The sequence below is a fragment of the Aedes albopictus genome, chromosome 3, assembly GCF_035046485.1.
Source record: "Aedes albopictus strain Foshan chromosome 3, AalbF5, whole genome shotgun sequence".
Classification (NCBI taxonomy): domain Eukaryota; kingdom Metazoa; phylum Arthropoda; class Insecta; order Diptera; family Culicidae; genus Aedes; species Aedes albopictus.
In genome coordinates this window covers 348,204,789-348,224,580 of record NC_085138.1, presented here as the reverse complement: position 1 = coordinate 348,224,580, position 19,792 = coordinate 348,204,789, and the positions used below count along the sequence as shown (strand labels likewise).

At 39.9% G+C, this 19,792-nt stretch overlaps 1 protein-coding gene across 1 annotated transcript in view; it reads left to right on the top strand.

The window, feature by feature from the left end:
* The first annotated feature begins 11,710 nt into the window (after positions 1–11,710).
* LOC109432675 (dehydrogenase/reductase SDR family member on chromosome X) overlaps positions 11,711–19,792 on the top strand; it is a 45,552-nt gene continuing 37,470 nt past the window's right edge. The window contains exon 1 of the mRNA XM_029874861.2: positions 11,711–12,370. Within this exon, the coding sequence (XP_029730721.1) occupies positions 12,190–12,370 (181 nt within the window). The 5' untranslated portion in view covers positions 11,711–12,189. The remainder of the gene's footprint in view (positions 12,371–19,792) is intronic.

The following is a 19,792-nucleotide window of genomic DNA, read 5'->3' as shown; positions in this document are numbered from 1 at the left end:
TTGAGGAATTTCTGAACAAATTTATGAATGAATTCCTGCAGGAATTCTTGGATAAATTGCTGGAAAAAATCCTGAAGAAATTCCTGAAGGAATCTGTGGAGGATTTCCTGGACACATTTCTTGCGGAATTCCTGGATAAACTCTTGGAAGGGTTCCGGGAGACATTCTTGGGGGACTCAGGCAGAAATTCCTAGAGGAGTGCTGGAGGAATTTTAGGAGTTCTTCCTCGACAATTTTTTGAAAGAATTCCTGGTAGAATTTCTGGAGGATTTTTTGTGGAATTTCTGAAGAAATCCATGGATGGATCCCTGGAGGGATTCCTGATGAAATTGTTTGAGAATTTCCTGGAGGAATCCATGAAAGAATTCTTGGAGAAATTTCTTGAGGAATACCTGGAAGAATTCCGTGAGAAATTCCTTTAGCATGTTATGGAGGCATCCGTGGAGGAAATATTGGGGGAATTCTGACAGACAGACATTCAGGATTTTTTCTAGAAAAATGTCAGGAGGGATCTCTGGAGGAATTTTAGGAGTATTTAGTGGAGGAATTCCAGGAGGATTTATTTGAGGAATTTCTGCAGAAATATATGAGTCTTCCTGGAGAAGGAATTCCTGAAGGAATTTCTGGAAGAAGTTTCTGAGGAATTTCTGAAGAAATTCAGTTATGAATCCCGGGAGAAATTCCTGAAGAAATTTCTGGAAAAAATCCAAAAAAAATTTCTGGAGGATTCCCTGGTGGTATTCCTGGAAGAGTTCTGGAAGAAATTCTTTTAGGATTTTCTGCAGGAATCCGTGGAAGAACTCCTGAGAGAAAACACTAGTTGTATATTGGAGGAATTTCTAAAGAAATGTCTGAAGGAACCCTGGAATATCTGGAGGAATTTCTGAAGAAACTAATTATTGAATCCCTGGAGGAATTCCTGAAAAAATATCCTGGAAAAAATCCTGGAGAAATTACTGGAGGAATCTGTGAAGCATTTCCTGTAGAGATTCCTCGCAAAATTTTTGGAACAGTTCCGGGAGACATTCTTTTAGGATTCTCTGGAGAAATTCTGGCAGAAATTCCTAGAGGATTTTCTGGAGAAATCCCTGGAGGAATGTCATGAGGAATTCTTGGAGGATTTTTTTGAAAGGAATTCCTGTAGGAATTTCTGGCGTTCTGGAAGAAATTCTTTTAGGATTTTCTGCAGGAATCCGTGGAAGAACTCCTGAGAGAAAACACTAGTTGTATATTGGAGGAATTTCTAAAGAAATGTCTGAAGGAACCCTGGAATATCTGGAGGAATTTCTGAAGAAACTAATTATTGAATCCCTGGAGGAATTCCTGAAAAAATATCCTGGAAAAAATCCTGGAGAAATTACTGGAGGAATCTGTAGAGCATTTCCTGTAGAGATTCCTCGCAAAATTTTTGGAACAGTTCCGGGAGACATTCTTTTAGGATTCTCTGGAGAAATTCTGGCAGAAATTCCTAGAGGATTTTCTGGAGAAATCCCTGGAGGAATGTCATGAGGAATTCTTGGAGGATTTTTTTGAAAGGAATTCCTGTAGGAATTTCTGGCGTTATTTTTCGAGAAATTTCTGAAGGAATTTGTTGAAGAACTTAAGAAGGAGTTTTTGAAATAATTATGGATTCAGGAATTCTTGAAGAAATTCGTTGAGAATTTCCTGGATAATTTTCTGAAGGAACTCCTGGAGGAATTTCTCGAGGAATTCCAGGAAGATATTCCTCAGAAATTCCTTTAGAATTTTCTGGGGTATTCCGTGGAGCAATTTCTAGAGGAATCCCTGGAGGAAATATTGGGGGAATTCTGGCAGACATTCCTAGAGGATTTTTCCTGAAAAAAAATTCAGGAGGAATTCCTGGAGGTAATTTTGGAAGAGTATTTACTGGAGGAATTCTTGGAGGAATTATTTGAGGAATTCCTGGAGAAATATTTGAGACTTCCTGGAGGAATTTCTGAAGGAATTATTGGAAGATTTTTTGGGGGAATTCCTGGAGGAATCATGCACGAATCTTTGGAGAAATCCTGGAGGAATCTCTGTAGATTGCAACAAGGATTTCGATCAAAATGTTCTATCTAGGAATTCTGACATTCTCCAATTCTAGCATCACTAATTGCCCAGGATTAAAATTCTTTCACAACGACAATATTTTTTTCTATACTTGATCTTTTTTTCGATATTCTCCATTGTATTTGATACGTTTATAAAATTTTATAAGAGTCGAGATAATGACTTCATATTAAAGTTTCGTAATGCCTTGAAATCATCACCATCCGAAGCCTTCTCCAGAATCCCAATATGAAGTACTTGGCGATGTTAGCACCACAACATGTTGAAACCCCTACTTGGGGATTCATATTGGGTGTAACACCATAATTCTGTTTTGCACCATGATCATACATATGTTGCACCATCATTATGGTGCCCCCCCTAAGCAAGAACCCTGCGCACGCTAGTGCCGAAGTCGATGGCAAGTTGCTTTTTTGCTGCGCTTGGACACCATATAGTTTCGCGCACCCAACGTTTCGGTTTAGCACGTAGGCACTGTGGGTCATTATTCGGGTGAAATCAAGGAAAGATTCTTTTATAATTGACAATTTTTGCATTGGTGTATCGACAGGTACGAAGATACATACTATGTCCAAAATATCAAGGAAAATTCCATAACGAAAAGTTTCAGTGTCAACCGTGGATCTGTCACTCTGAGCATGGTTTTGTTAAATGTCTGCTTTTACCACCTCGACTGTATAGTTTAACGGAAAACGTGCTTAGTTAGTATACGAATAAAGAGTAATGTACAAGGAGCTCTCTTTGCTATGTACTTTTAAGTTCGGCGAAAACTTGTATACATATTTTAGGACCTTTGCCACAATAGTCCAGATTCTGCACCATAGTGCAGCTATAGGTAATATCTCGTTTGCTGGAAAGATTCTGCGTCAAGACAAATAGACGCACATCACCGGTGCCGGTGGTGCTATGCCATGCCGCGTCGTGGTGTCGATGCGACGAGACGAGAAACCGGTAAGTGATGGCGTTCGATGGCACCTTACAATGGGTTGTGGATTAGGCTTTTTTTTGTCTCATTTGGCCCGCCAGGCCGCGCCGGTTGTTGAAGTACAAAATGGTGAGGCTCCTCTAATTGCGACGCGCAAGCCACAGATGACGTCGTCGTTCAAGTTCAAGATAAATGAGTATGTACATTGTACAATTGACTGACCTTGGCGGGCGTTATTAGCCGTGAAGAGTTTGAAGATCGATTGTTCAGCTGATGGTGAAGCAAGTTGGAAAGTTGAGCGATGTGGTGGATGAAGATACATTTAAATTTTTATTGGAGGTGATGCCTACCCAATGGAAATATATGAAATATCTTTGAATTCTGGCAGAAATTCCTTCTTGGAAGTCTTCCACAGATTTATTTTGATAGTTCTTTAGAATATTTTCCATGCATCGCTTCAGAAACTCCGCCAGAATTTCCTTCGGAATTCCTCCAGAAAAGCTTCCATTCACAATTCTGTACGAGAATTCTTTCTGGACATCATTCACGGATTCCTTCAGAAATGCATTCAGAGATTCATCAAGAAAATCAAAAATTTTCCAAGGATTTCTTGAGAATATTGTGCTCCTTCAGAATTTTTTTCGGGGATGCTTTAAAAAATATCTCCCTGAAAATTCCTCCATAGATTTGTCCAAGGATTCCAAGGTGAAATTTTCTGTGGAATACTTGCAGAATTTTTTTTTTTTTTTTTTTTTTTTTTTTATCTGTATTAACGAGATTTTTAGCCCTAGGCTAGTTCATCTCGGGACCCACGCTTTACTTCCCTTCCGAAGGAAGAACTCACATTTTGCGAGTTTGTCGGGAATGGGAGTCGATCCCAGGTCCTCGGCGTGATAGTCAAGTGTTCTAACCATCACACCAGATCCGCTCCACACTTGCAGAATTAAGCCAAAGATTCCTTTAGAATTCCTTTAGATTCCAAGAACTCTGCATTAAAATCTTCCAAAGAACCTTAAAGAAATTCCCTGGAGCGGACCTGGTGTGTTGGTTAGAACCCTTGACTATCACGCCGAGGACCTGGGATCGAATCCCACTCCCGACAACCTCGCAAAATGTGAGTTCTTCCTTCTGAAGGGAAGTAAAGCGTGGGTCCCGAGATGAACTAGCCAAGGGCTAAAAATCTCGTTAATACAGATAAAACAAAACAATAAAGAAATTCCTACGATTATTTTTTCAAAAATTTATCCAAGGATTCTTTAAAAATATCTACAGGTTTTCCTTCGGATATCTCCCAGAAACCGTTTCAGTAGATTTTCAAGGGTTCCTTCCTCCGAAACTTCATCAGAAGTTACTTCGGAAATTCTTCCAGGGATTCGTTTAAAAAAATCATCAGAAATTTCTCCAGGGAATCCTTCAATATTTTCTACATGGGTTTCTTTACACATTCTTTCAAAAATTCTTTGATAAATTCTTCCAGTGGTTTCTTCAGAATATTTTTCAGATGTTCCTTCAGAAATTCGTTCAGCTATTTCTCCAGGAACTCCACCACAATTTGTTCAGGAATCGCTCTAGGGATTCATACAGAACTTGCTTCAGGGTTTCCTCCACATAATTCTAAACGTATTACCCCAGAAATTTATACGGCATTTCCTGTAAGGATAATTCCACGGATTCTTAAGAAAATTATTCAAAAATATTTACTAGGAATTTCTACGAAAATTGCTTTCGTAATATCTCGAAAAAAATTTCTAGGAATCTTTGCAGATGGGCAATTTTTGCTGAGACCGGCCCACTATTTACACCTTGTCTTCAAAAATGTTTAAGGCTGCGATTTTCTGAAAGTCCTCGCTAAAAAGTAAGGAAAATGCGTTTGGTTACTCAAATTCATGGACCCCTCGTTAGTTAGAGCCATAACAAATTTTGCAGACCCCTCGATTTTGGTCAAATGGTGGCTCATTTAAACCGTTATAACTCGAAAGTTTCTCCAGAAACTACCTCAAAACAAAATGTTGTTGAAAAGAGGAAAGGTAGAGCTACTATTTATAATTTTAAAAAGTTGGGTCGGCCATATTGATTTTGGCCGCCATCTTGGATTTTTATACCAAAGCATTTTTTTCACCGTGATGGCAACCACCGAATTTCAAAATGTTTGCATCAATTGAAAGATAACTTTTGAAAGGAAAAAAAAGACATCTCTATTTTTTGATATGTTATGTATAAATGTCTCATCTTTCAATTGATGCAAACAATTTGAAAATCGGTGGTTGCCATCGTGGTGAAAAAAATGTTTTGGTATAAAAATCCAAGGTGGCGGCCACAATAAATATGGCAGACCAAACTTTTTATTATTGTAAATAGTAGCTCTATCTTTCCTCTTTTCAACAACAATTCGTTTTGAGGTGGTTTTTGGAGTAACTTTCGAGATATAACTATTTAAATTAGTCACCATTTGATCAAAATCGAGGGGTCTTCAAAAATTGTTGTGGCTCTAACTAACGGGGGGTCCATCAATTTCAGTAACCAGATGCATTTTCCTTACTTTTTTAGCGAGGGCTTTCAGAAAATTGCCATCTTAACCATTTTTGAAGACAAGGTGTAAATAGTGGGCTGGTCTCAGCGAGAGTTACCCAGATGCTTGCCCATTAGTTTCGTGAAGTATTCTGGATTTTTTTTCAGATATTTATCCACATTTCAGCAATCTTCAAGAATATAATAAAAGGATTTCTCCAACTTTTTCTGAGAATTTAACCAAGGAATTCCCTATAAGTTTCTTCGGGAAGTTTTTCTAAGCTTATTCTGTGAAATTTTCAAGATGCGATTCTATTTTTCGTTTCTGAATAATGATTATTTTTGTGCAAATTAATAATCAAGACGGTCTAAAATCAACCAACATGTGGACAATTTCCACAAATGTCGATGCTTCATTCTTAAGTTATGATTTTTCAAAGAAAACGGCTCATCTGGAACGGAATTTTTTTTTCACAATTTAGTGTTTGTTCATATACAGGGTGTTAGGTTCATGAGTGCAAACTTTTTAAAGGGTGATAGAGGACCATAAATTGTGAAAAAAAAAAAGTTCTACGCATATGATCAATTCCTAACCGTTACGTAGTTATTGAACTTTTCATGTTTTTGACTCTTATGCCGGACACTTAAATAGAAATTGCAAGAAAACAATAAGTGATAGAAGTTTTATGTCAAAGAAAGAATTTTTATTTATTACGCATGTTTCAAAGATAATTGACAAAGACAAATTTAAACATACTACTTTCGAGCTATTTGCTCTTGAAAACTTAGTTATTTCACTAAACCAATCGGTTCAAACAGGCCATTTGATAGAAAATTCAGTAATCCTTCGAATAAGGGTAAAAAAATGCGATATGTTAGACCATTTTAACGTTATAGCCAGTTAAGGCAATAAGAGTAAAAACATGGAAAATTCAATAACTACGTAACGGTTGAGATTTGACCATATGCGTAGAACAATTTTTTTCACCATTTATGGTCCTCTATTATTATTCTTAATCGCTTAACCTAATTTACAGCTCTTTTGTCCACTAGGGCACTACGTGAGCGATTCCAATTGGACGCTGCACTTACACTTTGCACAGCGCCTAAATGTATTCTATTTTTATTCTACTACATATATCGAACAGGTGCCTTTGTGCTGCTTCCAATTGTCTACCCTGTCCACGGTAGAATGATGAGCACGATGATACTGTGGGCTGCTGTTCCTTTTCCAGTCCAATTGGGGGTCGTCCATTATGAGTTGCGGTTTCCAATATCCAAATTCCGGGTCCGTTAGAGCTATATGCTCCGAAGAGGGTCAGGTTCCAGCTGCTCTCGGGGGAAGAGCAACTGACGAAAAAATTGCAAGTGCCGGGGCTGGGATCGAACCCATGACCATCCGCTTATGAAGCGAACGTGTGGACCACTACGCCACGGGCCCCGACATGGTAATCTATTACCTTTTAAAAAGTTTGCACTCAGGAACCTAACACCCTGTATATGTGAACCCTACCTATGAAAAAAAAATTCCATAAGCTTTGAGAGCCTTCGTAAGAATTTGTACGATAATAAGAAAAATATTTCGGAAGCAATTTCGGAGGAAACCCGTAGACCAGTTTCAATCTTTTGAGAAATTTCTTGAGAAACTCCTGAAGAAGTGCCATGGCCAGTTGCTGGAGGATCTGTAGAACGACTGGATAAATTTTTAAAGAAATCCATAAACAGGGATGCTTTTTCAAGGGTTACTAAAAAGAATCCTTAGAGGAATTCTTACTAAAAATCATTCCAAGACATCCTGCGAGAATCTGCTGCAAACATTCGAGAAAATGTTTGATAAAACGTTAAAGAGTTCAAACTAGCACGGTAAAGGCTGGGTATGCTGTGCAGTTCAGATCCCATTGTGATCCACTAGCCTCTGCCCAACAACTCCTATCCCTACCTCCTCGTGGTTCCGGCCGCAAACTACGAGCAACCTTAGGGAAGATCGGGTAACCAACCCCGGTGGGAACTTTGGTCGTAGGCTGACAGGGAAGGGGGGCTGATCTACATCCTAGTGTCAGGGAAGCACTCTAAGCTCAACCGTGCACTATAGTCCTCCGGAAAGTAGGAGGTTGGTGTCGGGCCCTAGGAGCCAGCCGTTAAAACACATTGTAACAGAAAATCAGCAACAGAATAATACGAACCGAGACCAACGACAACGACCCCAGTGAACAAATTGGACTTGCGATTTAAAACTCGGTACGTGGAACTGCCGATCTCTCAACTTCATTGGGAGCACCCGCATACTCGCCGATCTACTGAAGGACCGCGGGTTCGGCATCGTAGCGCTGCAGGAGGTGTGTTGGACAGGATCCTTGGTGCGAACGTTTAGAGGTAATCATACCATCTACCAGAGCTGCGGCAACACAGGCGAGCTGGGAACAGCTTTCATCGTGATGGGTGATATGCAGAGGCGCGTGATCGGTTGGTGGCCGATCGACGAAAGAATGTGCAGGTTGAGGATCAAGGGCCGATTCTTTAACTTCAGCATAATAAACGTGCACAGCCCACATTCCGGAAGTACTGATGATGACAAGGACGCATTTTACGCGCAGCTCGAATGCCAGTACGACCGGTGCCTAAGCCACAACGTCAATATCATCATAGGAGATTTAAACGTTCAGGTAGGCCAGGAAGAAGAATTCAGACCGACGATTGGAAAGTTCAGCGCCCACCAGTAGACGAACGAAAACGGCCTACGACTCATTGATTTCGCCGCCTCCAAAAACATGGCCATACGTAGCACCTTTTTCCAACATAGTCTCCCTTATCGTTACACCTGGAGATCATCACAGCAGTCGGAATCTTGACGGACGGCCCTTCTCCGATATTATCGACATCAGAACCTATCGTGGCGCCAACATCGACTCCGACCACTATCTGGTGATGGTCAAACTGCGCCCAAAACTCTCCGTCATCAACAATGTACGGTACTGGCGACCACCCCGGTAGAACCTAGAGCGACTGAAACCACCGGATGTCGCCTCAGCATACGCGCAGAATCTCGAGGCCGCGTTGCCAGACGAGGGCGAGCTCGATGAGGTCCCTCTAGAGGAAGTCTGCCGGTGGACGCATAAATGTCCCATGTACAAAAACAGACAATCGAGAAAATCGCGTCCAAAGTTCGAAAAAAGTAAATTGTCTCAACTATGAAGTATAAGTGCTGAATCGTGTTCTAACATCAACCAATTTTTAATTTGAGCACTATTTTTTTGTTTTAGAGCGATTTTATAGTTCCACAGGACTTCCAATGAAACGTGACGCCTATGCGTCCACTTTTAAGAATGTTACAAATCGGCCATGTATTTTTTCAACAACTTTCGGAACAAACTACCTATTTTTATTTCCCCATATGATAGTACCCCACGATACATGGTCATGGACTGCAAAATCTCAATATTGCCAAAAATGCACATGGGACAATTATGCTTCCACCGGCAGTGCTGGAGTACAGTGAAAGCAGCCATCAACGACGCAGCCGAGAACACTATCGGGTACGTGGAACGGAGTCGATGAAACGATTGGTTCGACGAAGAGTGCAGAACGGTTTTGGAGGAGAAGAACGCAGCGAGGGCGGTAATGCTGCAGCAAGGGACTCGACAGAACGTGGAACGTTATAAACAGAAACGGAAACAGCAGACCCGCCTCTTTCTGGAGAAAAAGCGCCGCCTGCAAGAAGCGGTGTGTGAAGAAATGGAACTGCTGTGCCGTTCCCAAGAAACACGGAAGTTCTATCAGAAGCTCAACGCATCCCGCAACGGCTTCGTGCCGCGAGCCGAAATGTGCAGGGATAAGGACGGAGGCCTCTTGACGGACGGACGTGAGATGATCGAAAGGGGGAATCAGCACTTCAATCAGCATCTGAATGGCGTGGAGAACGTAGGCACGGAAGCCCACGGCAACGGAGGAAACGACGACGCCAGTGCAGCGGAGGACGGAAATTAACCAATACCCACGCTGAGGGAAGTTAAGGATGCCATTCACCAGCTGAAAACCAACAAAGCAGCTGGTAGGGATGGTATCGCAGCTGAACTCATCAAGATAGTTCCAGAAAATTTGGCCACCTGTCTGCATCGGCTGATAGTCAGGATCTGGAAAACCGAGCAGCTACCGGAGGAGTGGGAGGAAGGGATAATCTGACCCATCTACAAGAAAGGCGACAAGTTAATATTTGAGAACTTTCGAGCGATCACCATTTTAAATGCCGCCTACAAAGTGCTATCCCAGATCATCTTCCGACGTCTGTTACCTAAAATGAATGAGTTCGTGGGAAGTTATCAAGCCGACTTTATCGACGGCCAGTCGACAACGGACCAGATCTTCACCGTACTACAAATCCTCCAGAAATGCCGTAAATACCGGGTCTCAACGCATCCCGTGTTCTGTTCTTCGACTTCAAAGCGGCATACGACAGTATCGACCGCGCAGAGCTATGGAGAATCATGGACGAAAACGGCTTTCCTGAGAAGCTGACTAGACTGATTAAAGCAACGATGGACGGTGTGCAAAACTGCGTAAGGGTTTCGGGTGAACTATCCAGTTCATTCGAATCTCGCCGGGGACTGCGATAAGGTGATGGACTCTCATGCCTACTCTTCAACATCGCTCTGGAAGGTGTGATGCGACGAGCCGGGCTCAACAGCCCGATTTTCACAAAATTCGGTCAATTTGTGTGCTTTGCGGACGACATGTACATTATTGCCAGAATATTTGGAACGGTGGCAGAGCTGTACATCCGCCTGAAACGCGAAGCAGCAAAGGTCAGACTGGTAGTGAATGCCTCAAAAACAAAGTACATGCTGGTAGGCGGAACCGAACACGATCGCATCGGTTTGGGTAGTAATGTTACGATAGACGGGGATGCTTTCGAGGTGGTGGAGGAACTCGTCTACCTCGGATCCTTACTGACGGCTGACAACAACGTGAGCCGTGAAATTCGAAGGCGCATCATCAGCGGAAGTCGGGCTTTCTACGGGCTCCAGAAAAACCTGCGGTCGAAAAAGATTCCCCCACGCGCACCAAATGCACCATGTACGAAACGGTAATAAGATCGGTGATCCTCTACGGACACGAGACATGGACCATGCTCGAGGAGGACCTGCAAGCACTCGGAGTTTTCGAGCGACGCGTGCTAAGGACGATCTTCGGCGGTGTGCAGGAGAATGGTGTGTGGCGGAGAAGGATGAACCACGAGCTCGCTGCGCTCTACGGCGAACCCAGCATCCAGAAGGTGGCGAAAGCCGGAAGGATATGGTGGGCAAGGCATGTTTCAAGAATGCCGGACAACAACCCTGCAAAGCTGCTACTGATCCGGTTGGCACAAGAAGGCGTGGAGCGCAGACAGCACGATGGGCGGACCAGGTGGAACGTAACCTGGCCAGCATTGGGCGCGACCGAGGATGGAGAGCGGCAGCCACAAACCGAGTATTGTGGCATACTATTGTTGATTATGTCTTGTCTTAAATGTGATGTTGAACAAATTAATGTATGTTTGTAGTTTGAACTTATCTCTAGCGGTGCCCCTGGAGGTAATCCTCGAAAATTTTCTAGAAATGTTAAGAAATATGGTGAAGTCATTTCATTAGGGACGTACCAGTACAGAAGGCGCTGAAGTTTGAAAACCAACTCTGTTTTTGTCATGACATTTTTATTATGCTTTTTATATAATAAATGATTTAAAAATCAGTAAAAATGTATGCTTGTCTTGATGCTTGTTGTCAAAGGATCTACCAGTGACGACTACTATCACAACCTGTAAAATCTTTCAAGAGACGCGTATATCACTTTTGCGATAATTTAATAGTTTCTCTTCAAAACACAGAACGAGAATGCTAGATAATTCAAACGCACTACAAATTTCTTATAAGAGACAACATATTGTTCTAGCTTACCCTTGAACCGAGTACCAACAATTACGCAATACACCCCAAAAAACCGCAGCATCTCACCGAAAACCAGTTCGCCATATCGACGTAATCCATTACGAATCAAAGTTTCACCTAACATCCAATCAATCGCTCGTCTCTTCCACAGACGCGTTTTAGTGTTGGGCACTATCTCGCGGCAGCAGCAGCAGCCCCGAAATCCGGCGTCTGACGAAATTCCCGCAAAGAAAAGAGTTGCCGAAAAGCAAGACTGTCACGCTGCCCAAGCGAGGAACCCGTTGCCGCCCGCGACGCACCGAAACCGCGACGCCGGCCAGACGCAAGCAAGTGAATCTCGCCGAAATCACGCGTCGTCGTCATCGTCCAGGCGTCCAGCTTAGCTGCCTACTCGTCTGCCTAGCCTAGGGAAGGTGCTACCGCTGATCGACGGCGCATAACGTTGCAGCAGTTGGTCCGTGGCGGTTCACGTCGTCGTTTTGGTCGCCGAGTTCGTTGTCATCGCCCGCGCAGCGCACGCAGTTCGTATCTACGTAGAGGAATCGAAAGCGCATTTTTGGGTGCTTTGGTGTGGATACCGTTAGAAATTGCGCCGCCTCGCAGTCGTAAATCGCGGTCCGTTTCGGGTTGGTTTCGATTTTATTTTATTGTGTCAGCAGCGGAGGCAGCAGCGGTTCGGTCGCTGTGCAAGTGATAACCTCAGCCGGTTGGGGGTTGTGATTTTGTGATTGTGAGAGGTGAAAATACTACCTACAGACCACCATGGCAGTGCTAGTGTATGTCGCTGTGGTGCTGGCGATCGCCGTACTGATTTTCTTCTTCATGAAGTCGTCGAAGGAGATGCCCAAAAATTGGTCCCAATTCGTGTCGGAGATGAAGGTTCAGCAGTGCGGATTTGTTGGAATTGTGGAGGATATTCTGCTACGTGGGTCCAACAAAGTCAGTGAGTATCAAACCATTTGGATGGGATTTGGGGATTTCCGATGAGGTTGGGGAATTACAATCTTTGACAAAACAAATGAAATAAGCTCAAAAGTCCATGTTTACCAAAACCAATGCACTATGAGGGAGCATCCATGAATGACAAAGAATTGTTTCAACCGATTTCAGGACCCCGCTACACCTTCTCTCATACGTATGGTTCGTAGCAATTTCAGATAGCCCCTCTCTTTCAAATGCTACGTCATTAATGGATGGTACCCAAGTTATTGCTCAGAGTTATGTTCAATTTAGGGGCTGTCCATAAACCACGTGGTCATTTTTTTGGGACTCCTCAACCCCCCCTCCCCCCCGCGTGGTCATTTGTCCATACAAATTTTTTATTCGTCCATACAAAATGGTCATTGGCCGAACCCCCCCCCCCCCCCCCCTCATGACCACGTGGTTTATGGACAGCCCCTTATCACGATCAAGCCATGGATAAAGACCACGAATGACTCTTCTAAGAAGCAGAATATTCATATTTATGGATCAGTAACGACAGTTCGAACAGTGTGTGTAACAGAAACGGGTTGCATAAAAGCTTTGGGTGGAGATTTTTGGACTGTTTGAATCCGCGCATTAGAATAATGTTCAAATCAGGTTTGCTATTCGGGATCATGAGCCTGTTGTTTTATTTTTTAGCAAAGTATAAAATAAACGTATGGAAGATAATGAGGAGTGTATCGGAAAGTACACTCAAACCTCAAATCCATGAAAGTGAACTGCATTAAGGTCGCTCCATTTAAGTAACGTAACATAAATGAAAATTAACTTTAACAGCAAAACAAAAAACGAAAAAAGGCTACGGTTTCGAAAACATCTGTTGTTTGAAACGGTTATTTGGCCCAGAGCGTTCATGATTAACAAAAAATTTAATCATGATCAATCATTGGTGATTAAAATTCCAATTTCGGTGATTTTTGATTATGATTAATGATTAATTTGATTTTTGGGATGATTAATGATTGTGATTAATGATTAAAATTGATTTTATCTGTGATTATTGATTATGATTAATGATTAAAAATGGCTCATGGATTAAAAATCATGATTAATCATGATTAATCAATCACAAAAAACAAGAAATGATTAAAATATATTTGTTGTTTAAAATATTTTTGAAGCTCCAAAAGTAAAAAGTAACTGTGTCTGAGAGATTTTTGAGAAAAGAATCATAAATTATATTATTTAGAACAGCATTTGAACCAATTCAAGTTGGATCATATATTTTATATGGTGAATCATTTTTGGTGATGAATGATTAATGATTGATTATTTTATTTTCTTATGATTATGATTACTGATTAATGATTAAATTGCGAAATCAGTATGATTAAGATTTATGATTAATGATTAAATGAGAATTTTTTGTGATTATGATCAATGATTTTTTATTTATCTTAATCATTAATCATTAATCATGATTAAATTTATGATTTATCATTAACGCTCTGATTAAGCCGAGTAGGTCAATAGGCCAAGAAAGTTCAAGAGGCCGAATATGTCATTTAGCCGAACTTGTCAATAGACCGAATAGCCCAGCCAACCACACATCGTAAATCATTGCAATGATTTACGATATGTGGTTGGCTGGGCTATTCGGTCTATTGACAAGTTCAGCTAAATGACATATTCGGCCTCTTGAACTTTCTGGCCTAATGACCTATTCGGCCAAATAACCGTTTCAAAGAACAGGTGTTTTCGAAACCGTTGCCAAAAAATGCACGAAACCGTTGCCAAAAAATGCCACACAATGCATTGTGTGGAAAAAATCGTATATTTTCATATATTGAATCAGAATTGTATAATAATATGTAAAATCGCATTTCATGCCAAATTAAATTTCAATTGCGATTTTGTTTCATATAGTCGTCTCCGATCATAAAAGGTGCGAGATACTATCAGTAGGATCGCACAGAATCGGATAAAATCGTAAAAAACATACATTCTTTGTGTCAAGCTGCAAGTTCGCTAGCATCGTATATATGATTTCTTTGAATCGTAGAAATTGTCGCTTCACATCGTATATGAATCTGATAAATCGAGCTTGCTACCTAAAGGTATGATGAAAATCGGTGAAATCGTATACAACTATAACAATGTTGTATATTGATCGTTTGCGTCACACTTGCGTCATATACGAAGTGAATGAAATCGTAGAAATCGTATATTCATTTTTACAGTCGCATATGATTGTTACTGCACTTTTAATAATCGAATCTTAATCTCGGAAATCGTAAATGGTTTTGCTTACATATTTGTATGATGGAGAAAAAGAAAAAAATGGTATTCATCACAAATTTGCATTTTTATTGTTGTTGACACATTCCAACCATGGTAGCAATAATTTCAACCAAATATATAGATTTTCATACTAGCAGATGACTTACAATAAGTTATGTATTGATTCGAACAACGATGTGAATTCCGGGCCTCTTGCACGGCACCACTTTTGGTGCCACTCAATGCACAACAACAACGCTCCCACCACAAGTCTCGCACCGTATCATGATATTTTTTATTCGTTTCATGACATTCACTTTGAACTCTCTATTTCCAACTTGGCAATATAGCCAATAGAGATAAAGCGCAGTTCTCAATCAAAGGACCTAAGCTCGATTCCCACTGAACACCAATTGTTTTTTCTTATTTAAAAATCTTGAGTAGTATATTGGTACTCTCAATCGTAATAAGATCATACATAATCGTATATTTAGACGGATAAAATCGGCGAAATCGTAGAAGTTTTTCGAGAAATCGTAAATTATGTTGGATATAATCGCAGTAATCGTATATATGTCTCGATATGGCCTCCACTTTAGTATGTATATGCCTGTTTCGTGCATTGAATACGATTTCTTTGGTGCTATATAATGTAAATATAAGTTGCAATTTCGATATAGCAACCAAATTGCTGGCTGGGAGGTCATTAGGCTGGAAACGTCATTAGGCCGCAACTATCTTTGGGCCGAAAACGCATTTAGGCCGAATGTGTATTAAGGCAGATAAAATCTTTAGACCGAAAAGGTCTACTCAGCCCAATTACCTATTCCACCTAATGACCTCTTCGGCCAAATTCTTTGATGTAACAATACCTAATGATCTTTCTGGACCTTATAACGTTTTCGGCATAATAGTCTATTGGCCTATTTCGATAATACTGTATTACTTTGACATAAACTGCAATAGTTTTTTTTATCTGTATTAACGAGGTTTTTAGCCCTCGGCTAGTTCATCTCGGGACCCACGCTTTACTTCCCTTCCGAAGGAAGAACTCACATTTTGCGAGTTTGTCGGGAGTGGGATTCGATCCCAGGTCCTCGGCGTAATAGTCACGTGCTTTAACCATCACACCAGATCCGCTCCACAATAACTGCAATAGAAAAGAATATATTCTATTCAAGTAAAAACAACTGAATCCATTGAGGTATCCCCGACTCATTACATTAATGTAGATTTGAGTGTAATTGAAAATGTTTAGGATGCTCTATCTCGAAGCTGTGTTGGTCTTTTTTTCCGTTTCGGTTTTTTCTATGAAATCTCCACAATATAGTTAGTTTAAAACCTGAAGAAAACCCCAATTTTAAAAAAAAATAAGCTCATTTGCAATCATTTTTGTTTAAGCACTTTTTTGAGGGAACTCTTTTTACGCATGAAAATAGTCATTCAAATCGTGGGAAAATAAGGCTTAAGTTTAAGAAACATATAGCTAAATATATACAGTTCAACTGTAACTTACAACTTACAACTTGTAAGTCTAGTATAAAGTATATTCTTCAGCATTATGGAAGTGTGCGTCAAATGAACAGAATGAATCGAAGTTTTTTTTGCTCGAAAACTGGAAACACTTCTGTACAAAAAATCTTCAATTCAAGTTACTCAAAAGGTTACAAGCTCTTCAGATAAAAACAAAACTTCCAGAATGAGAACATTTTTTTCCCGGAATTCTTCAGGAAGACAATCAAAAATCCTTTTAAAAATCCTTCCCGCGATTCCTTTGGAATTTTTTTCAAGGATTTCTATAGTAATTTCTCTAGAAATTTCGTCACCTTTTTTCAAATCAAAATCGAACATGGATTTATTCTAAAAATTTCTTCAAGCATTGCTTTGGGAAATCCTGGAGAGAATCCATCATAAATTTCTGCAATTAAAACTTGCACGAATTGCTTCAGAAATAGCTCTTGAGTTTTTTCCAGAATTTCCATTTTCCATCAATGACTGTTGATATTTATTCAAACATTTTTCCAGGCATTCCTTCAGAAATTGTTCAACTTTTTTTTTGGGAAATACTCAAATACTTCTTCGAAAGTTTCTCCCAGAGCTCCTTTGCGAATTTCTCCAAAAGTTGCTCTTGTGATTCTGTCAGAAATTATTTTGCGGATTTAAAAAAAGATGAAAAAAAAATCATTCAAAAACTTCTGCAGGGATTTCTTTAGAAAATCCTACAGACATTCTACTAGTGATTATTTTCGATTTTTCACGTCAGAATCATTTGAAATACATGCATGGATTGCTTCAGAAATTCTTTCTGCGATTTTTTCATAAAATTGCTCTTTCATAGCATTTATTTACATATTCAGAAATTCAATTAAATATTCCTTCAGAAAATTTTTCAGAGTTTTCTTCAGATATTTTCCGAGGGTTTTTCATAACATCTTCCAAAAATTTGTTCAGAAAATTTTCCAGAGATTTCTTAAGAAATTTCTCCAAAGGTTATTGTTTTGAAGAAATAAGTACACTTGGAATTATTTTGGAAAGTACACTTGGATTAACAACAAATAATTGTTTTTCAGGGTTTTGGTGTTTTTTGCTTAAGAAATTACCACAGGGATCCCTTCAATAATATAAGGGATACTTCTCAATTTTTTCTAAATAACTGTCTTATGTTTTGTAAATCTTATCTTGTAATGAGTTGTCTTCATGGATTTATTTAGAAATACAATCAAGTATTCCTCCTAAAAAATTTTTAGAGGTTCCTTCAGAAATTTTCCGGCGATTTTCACAAAATCTGATACGCATTTCTTCAAACTTTTGAACAGGAAATTTCAAAGGGATTTCTATGAACATTTGTCGTTACTTTCCTCCAGAAATTTCTCCAAATATTCATGGAAAGTCTTCCATGGATTCATAAATTTCCTTCATAGATTTCAAGAAAATCTTCCTTTGATTCGCTTAAAAATTCTTTCAAAAAAAAACCTTTCTCTACGGATTCTTTCAGAAGTTCTTCCAAGGGTTCCCGCAGAAATTCCTGTAGGGGTTTCTCCAGATTTGTTTGTCTGTAATAACGAGATTTTTTGCCCTAAGCTAAGACTGGGATTTGATCCCAGGTCCTCGACATGATAGGCAGTCACGTGCTTTCACCATCACACCAGGTCCGCTCCACGTCCCCAGAAATTACTTAAAGGATTTCTTTACATGTTTTACTCAGTGCATCACCCCTTTTTTTTTTTTGTATAAAATCCTTCAGAAATACTTGCAGAAATTCTTCAAAAGATTTCTTCATGCAATTGTCTATAGATTGCTTTAGAAAGTTCTCCACATTTTCCTTTGGGAAATCGTCCAAGGATCCCTTAAAACAATCCTTTGTGAATTATTTCATAAAGTCTTTTTAGATTTTTTTTTTATCAATTGCTCAGGAGATTCCTTCACAAATTCCTCTAGAGGTTCTTTCATAATTTTATTCAAGAACTTCTTCAGAAAATAATCCTCCACAATTTTACGGAAATTCCTCTCAGAATTCCTTTGATACACCCTTAGAAAATCCTGTGGAAACTTCTCTAAGAATTTTTAAAAAAATGTGCTCTAAATTTCTTAGGCGATTCTTTTTGATTTGACAACTATAGCCACGGATGCTTGCAATAATTTCTTCGTGGGTTTGCCCAAGACTTCTTCAGATTTTTGTTTCAAATTTTATTCACAAAATGGTAATGGGAAACCTTCAGGTTTTTTTTTTCGCAATTTTTTTACAGGAATTCCAAAAGGATCCTTTTCGGAATTTTCTTCAGCAAATGTTTCTTGAAATTCTATCAAAACTTTTTTCTGAAGTTTCTTAAGGATTTCCCCTTCGGGATTTTTCGTGTTTTTGCCCTGGAGTTTCTTAAAGAGTGCTTGCTGATTTTTGCGAGAATTCCTTCAAGAAATATTTTTGGAATTCGTACACGATATCTTTCCGAAATTCCATAAAAACTTTCTTAGGATTTTCTGGCAAATTTTTTTCTGGAATTTTTCATAAGTTTATTCAGGAATTATTCGAGAATTATTTCAGTATTTTTGCAAAACCTTCTACTAGAATTGCTCCTGTATTTCCCAGAAATTCCTGGAGGTATTTCCCAGAAATTACTGGAGGAATTTCCCAGAAATTCCTGGAAAAATTTCCCAGAAATTCCTGGAGGAATTTTCCAGAAATTCGCAAAAGAATTTCCCAGAAATTCCTGGAGGAATTTCCCAGACATTCCTGGAGGAATTTCTCAGAAATTCGTGGAGGAATTTCCCAGAAATTCGTGGAGGAATTTCCCAGAAATTCGTGGAGGAATTTCCCAGAAATTCGTGGAGGAATTTCCCAGAAATTCGTGGAGGAATTTCCCAGAAATTCGTGGAGGAATTTCCCAGAAATTCGTGGAGGAATTTCCCAGAAATTCGTGGAGGAATTTCCCAGAAATTCCTGGAGAAATTTCCCAGAAATTCCTGGAGGAGTTTCCCAGAAATTCCTGGGAAATTTCCCAGAATATCCAGGAGGAACTTCCTAGAAATTCCTGGAGGAATTTTCCAGAAATTCCTGGAGGAATTTCCCAGAAATTCCTGGAGGAATTTCCTAGAAATTCCTGGAGGAATTTCCCAGAAATTCCTGGTGGATTTTCTGTTGACATTCGTTCACGAATTTTTGAGGACATTCCTTCAGAAATTGTTGTGGAAATTTTTCTAGATTTTTTTCCTTCTGAGAAAATTTATCCAGGATATTTAGGGGGAATTCTCGCAGGACGTGGAATGATCTGCCAGTAATTTAATTCGACAAACCTTATAATCATTTGCAGTTGTTTATCCTCATGTAGTAATAATCAGTATGGTATATTACCAAGCACCACTCTGGAACCGATATATTGATCTGCATTGCAAATCTCCGACGCGTCGCGACGAGTCAATCTCCATTTCTAATAAAATAAGATAAACGAGCTCGGTTTGCAAAACCACTCGCTGCTGCCTACCGCTGGGACTGAATCAACTGTACACAACAACAGACTGTTTGTTTGCTCAAACAAATCCACATGCTCTCGAAATGTTGGATCCCTGATAGTACCTGCTTCTGACTGATGGTGGTTGACGCTGTTGTCCATCTAAAGCGGACAGCTCCCTCGACGGTGGTCAGTGGCACACACACACACGCCGT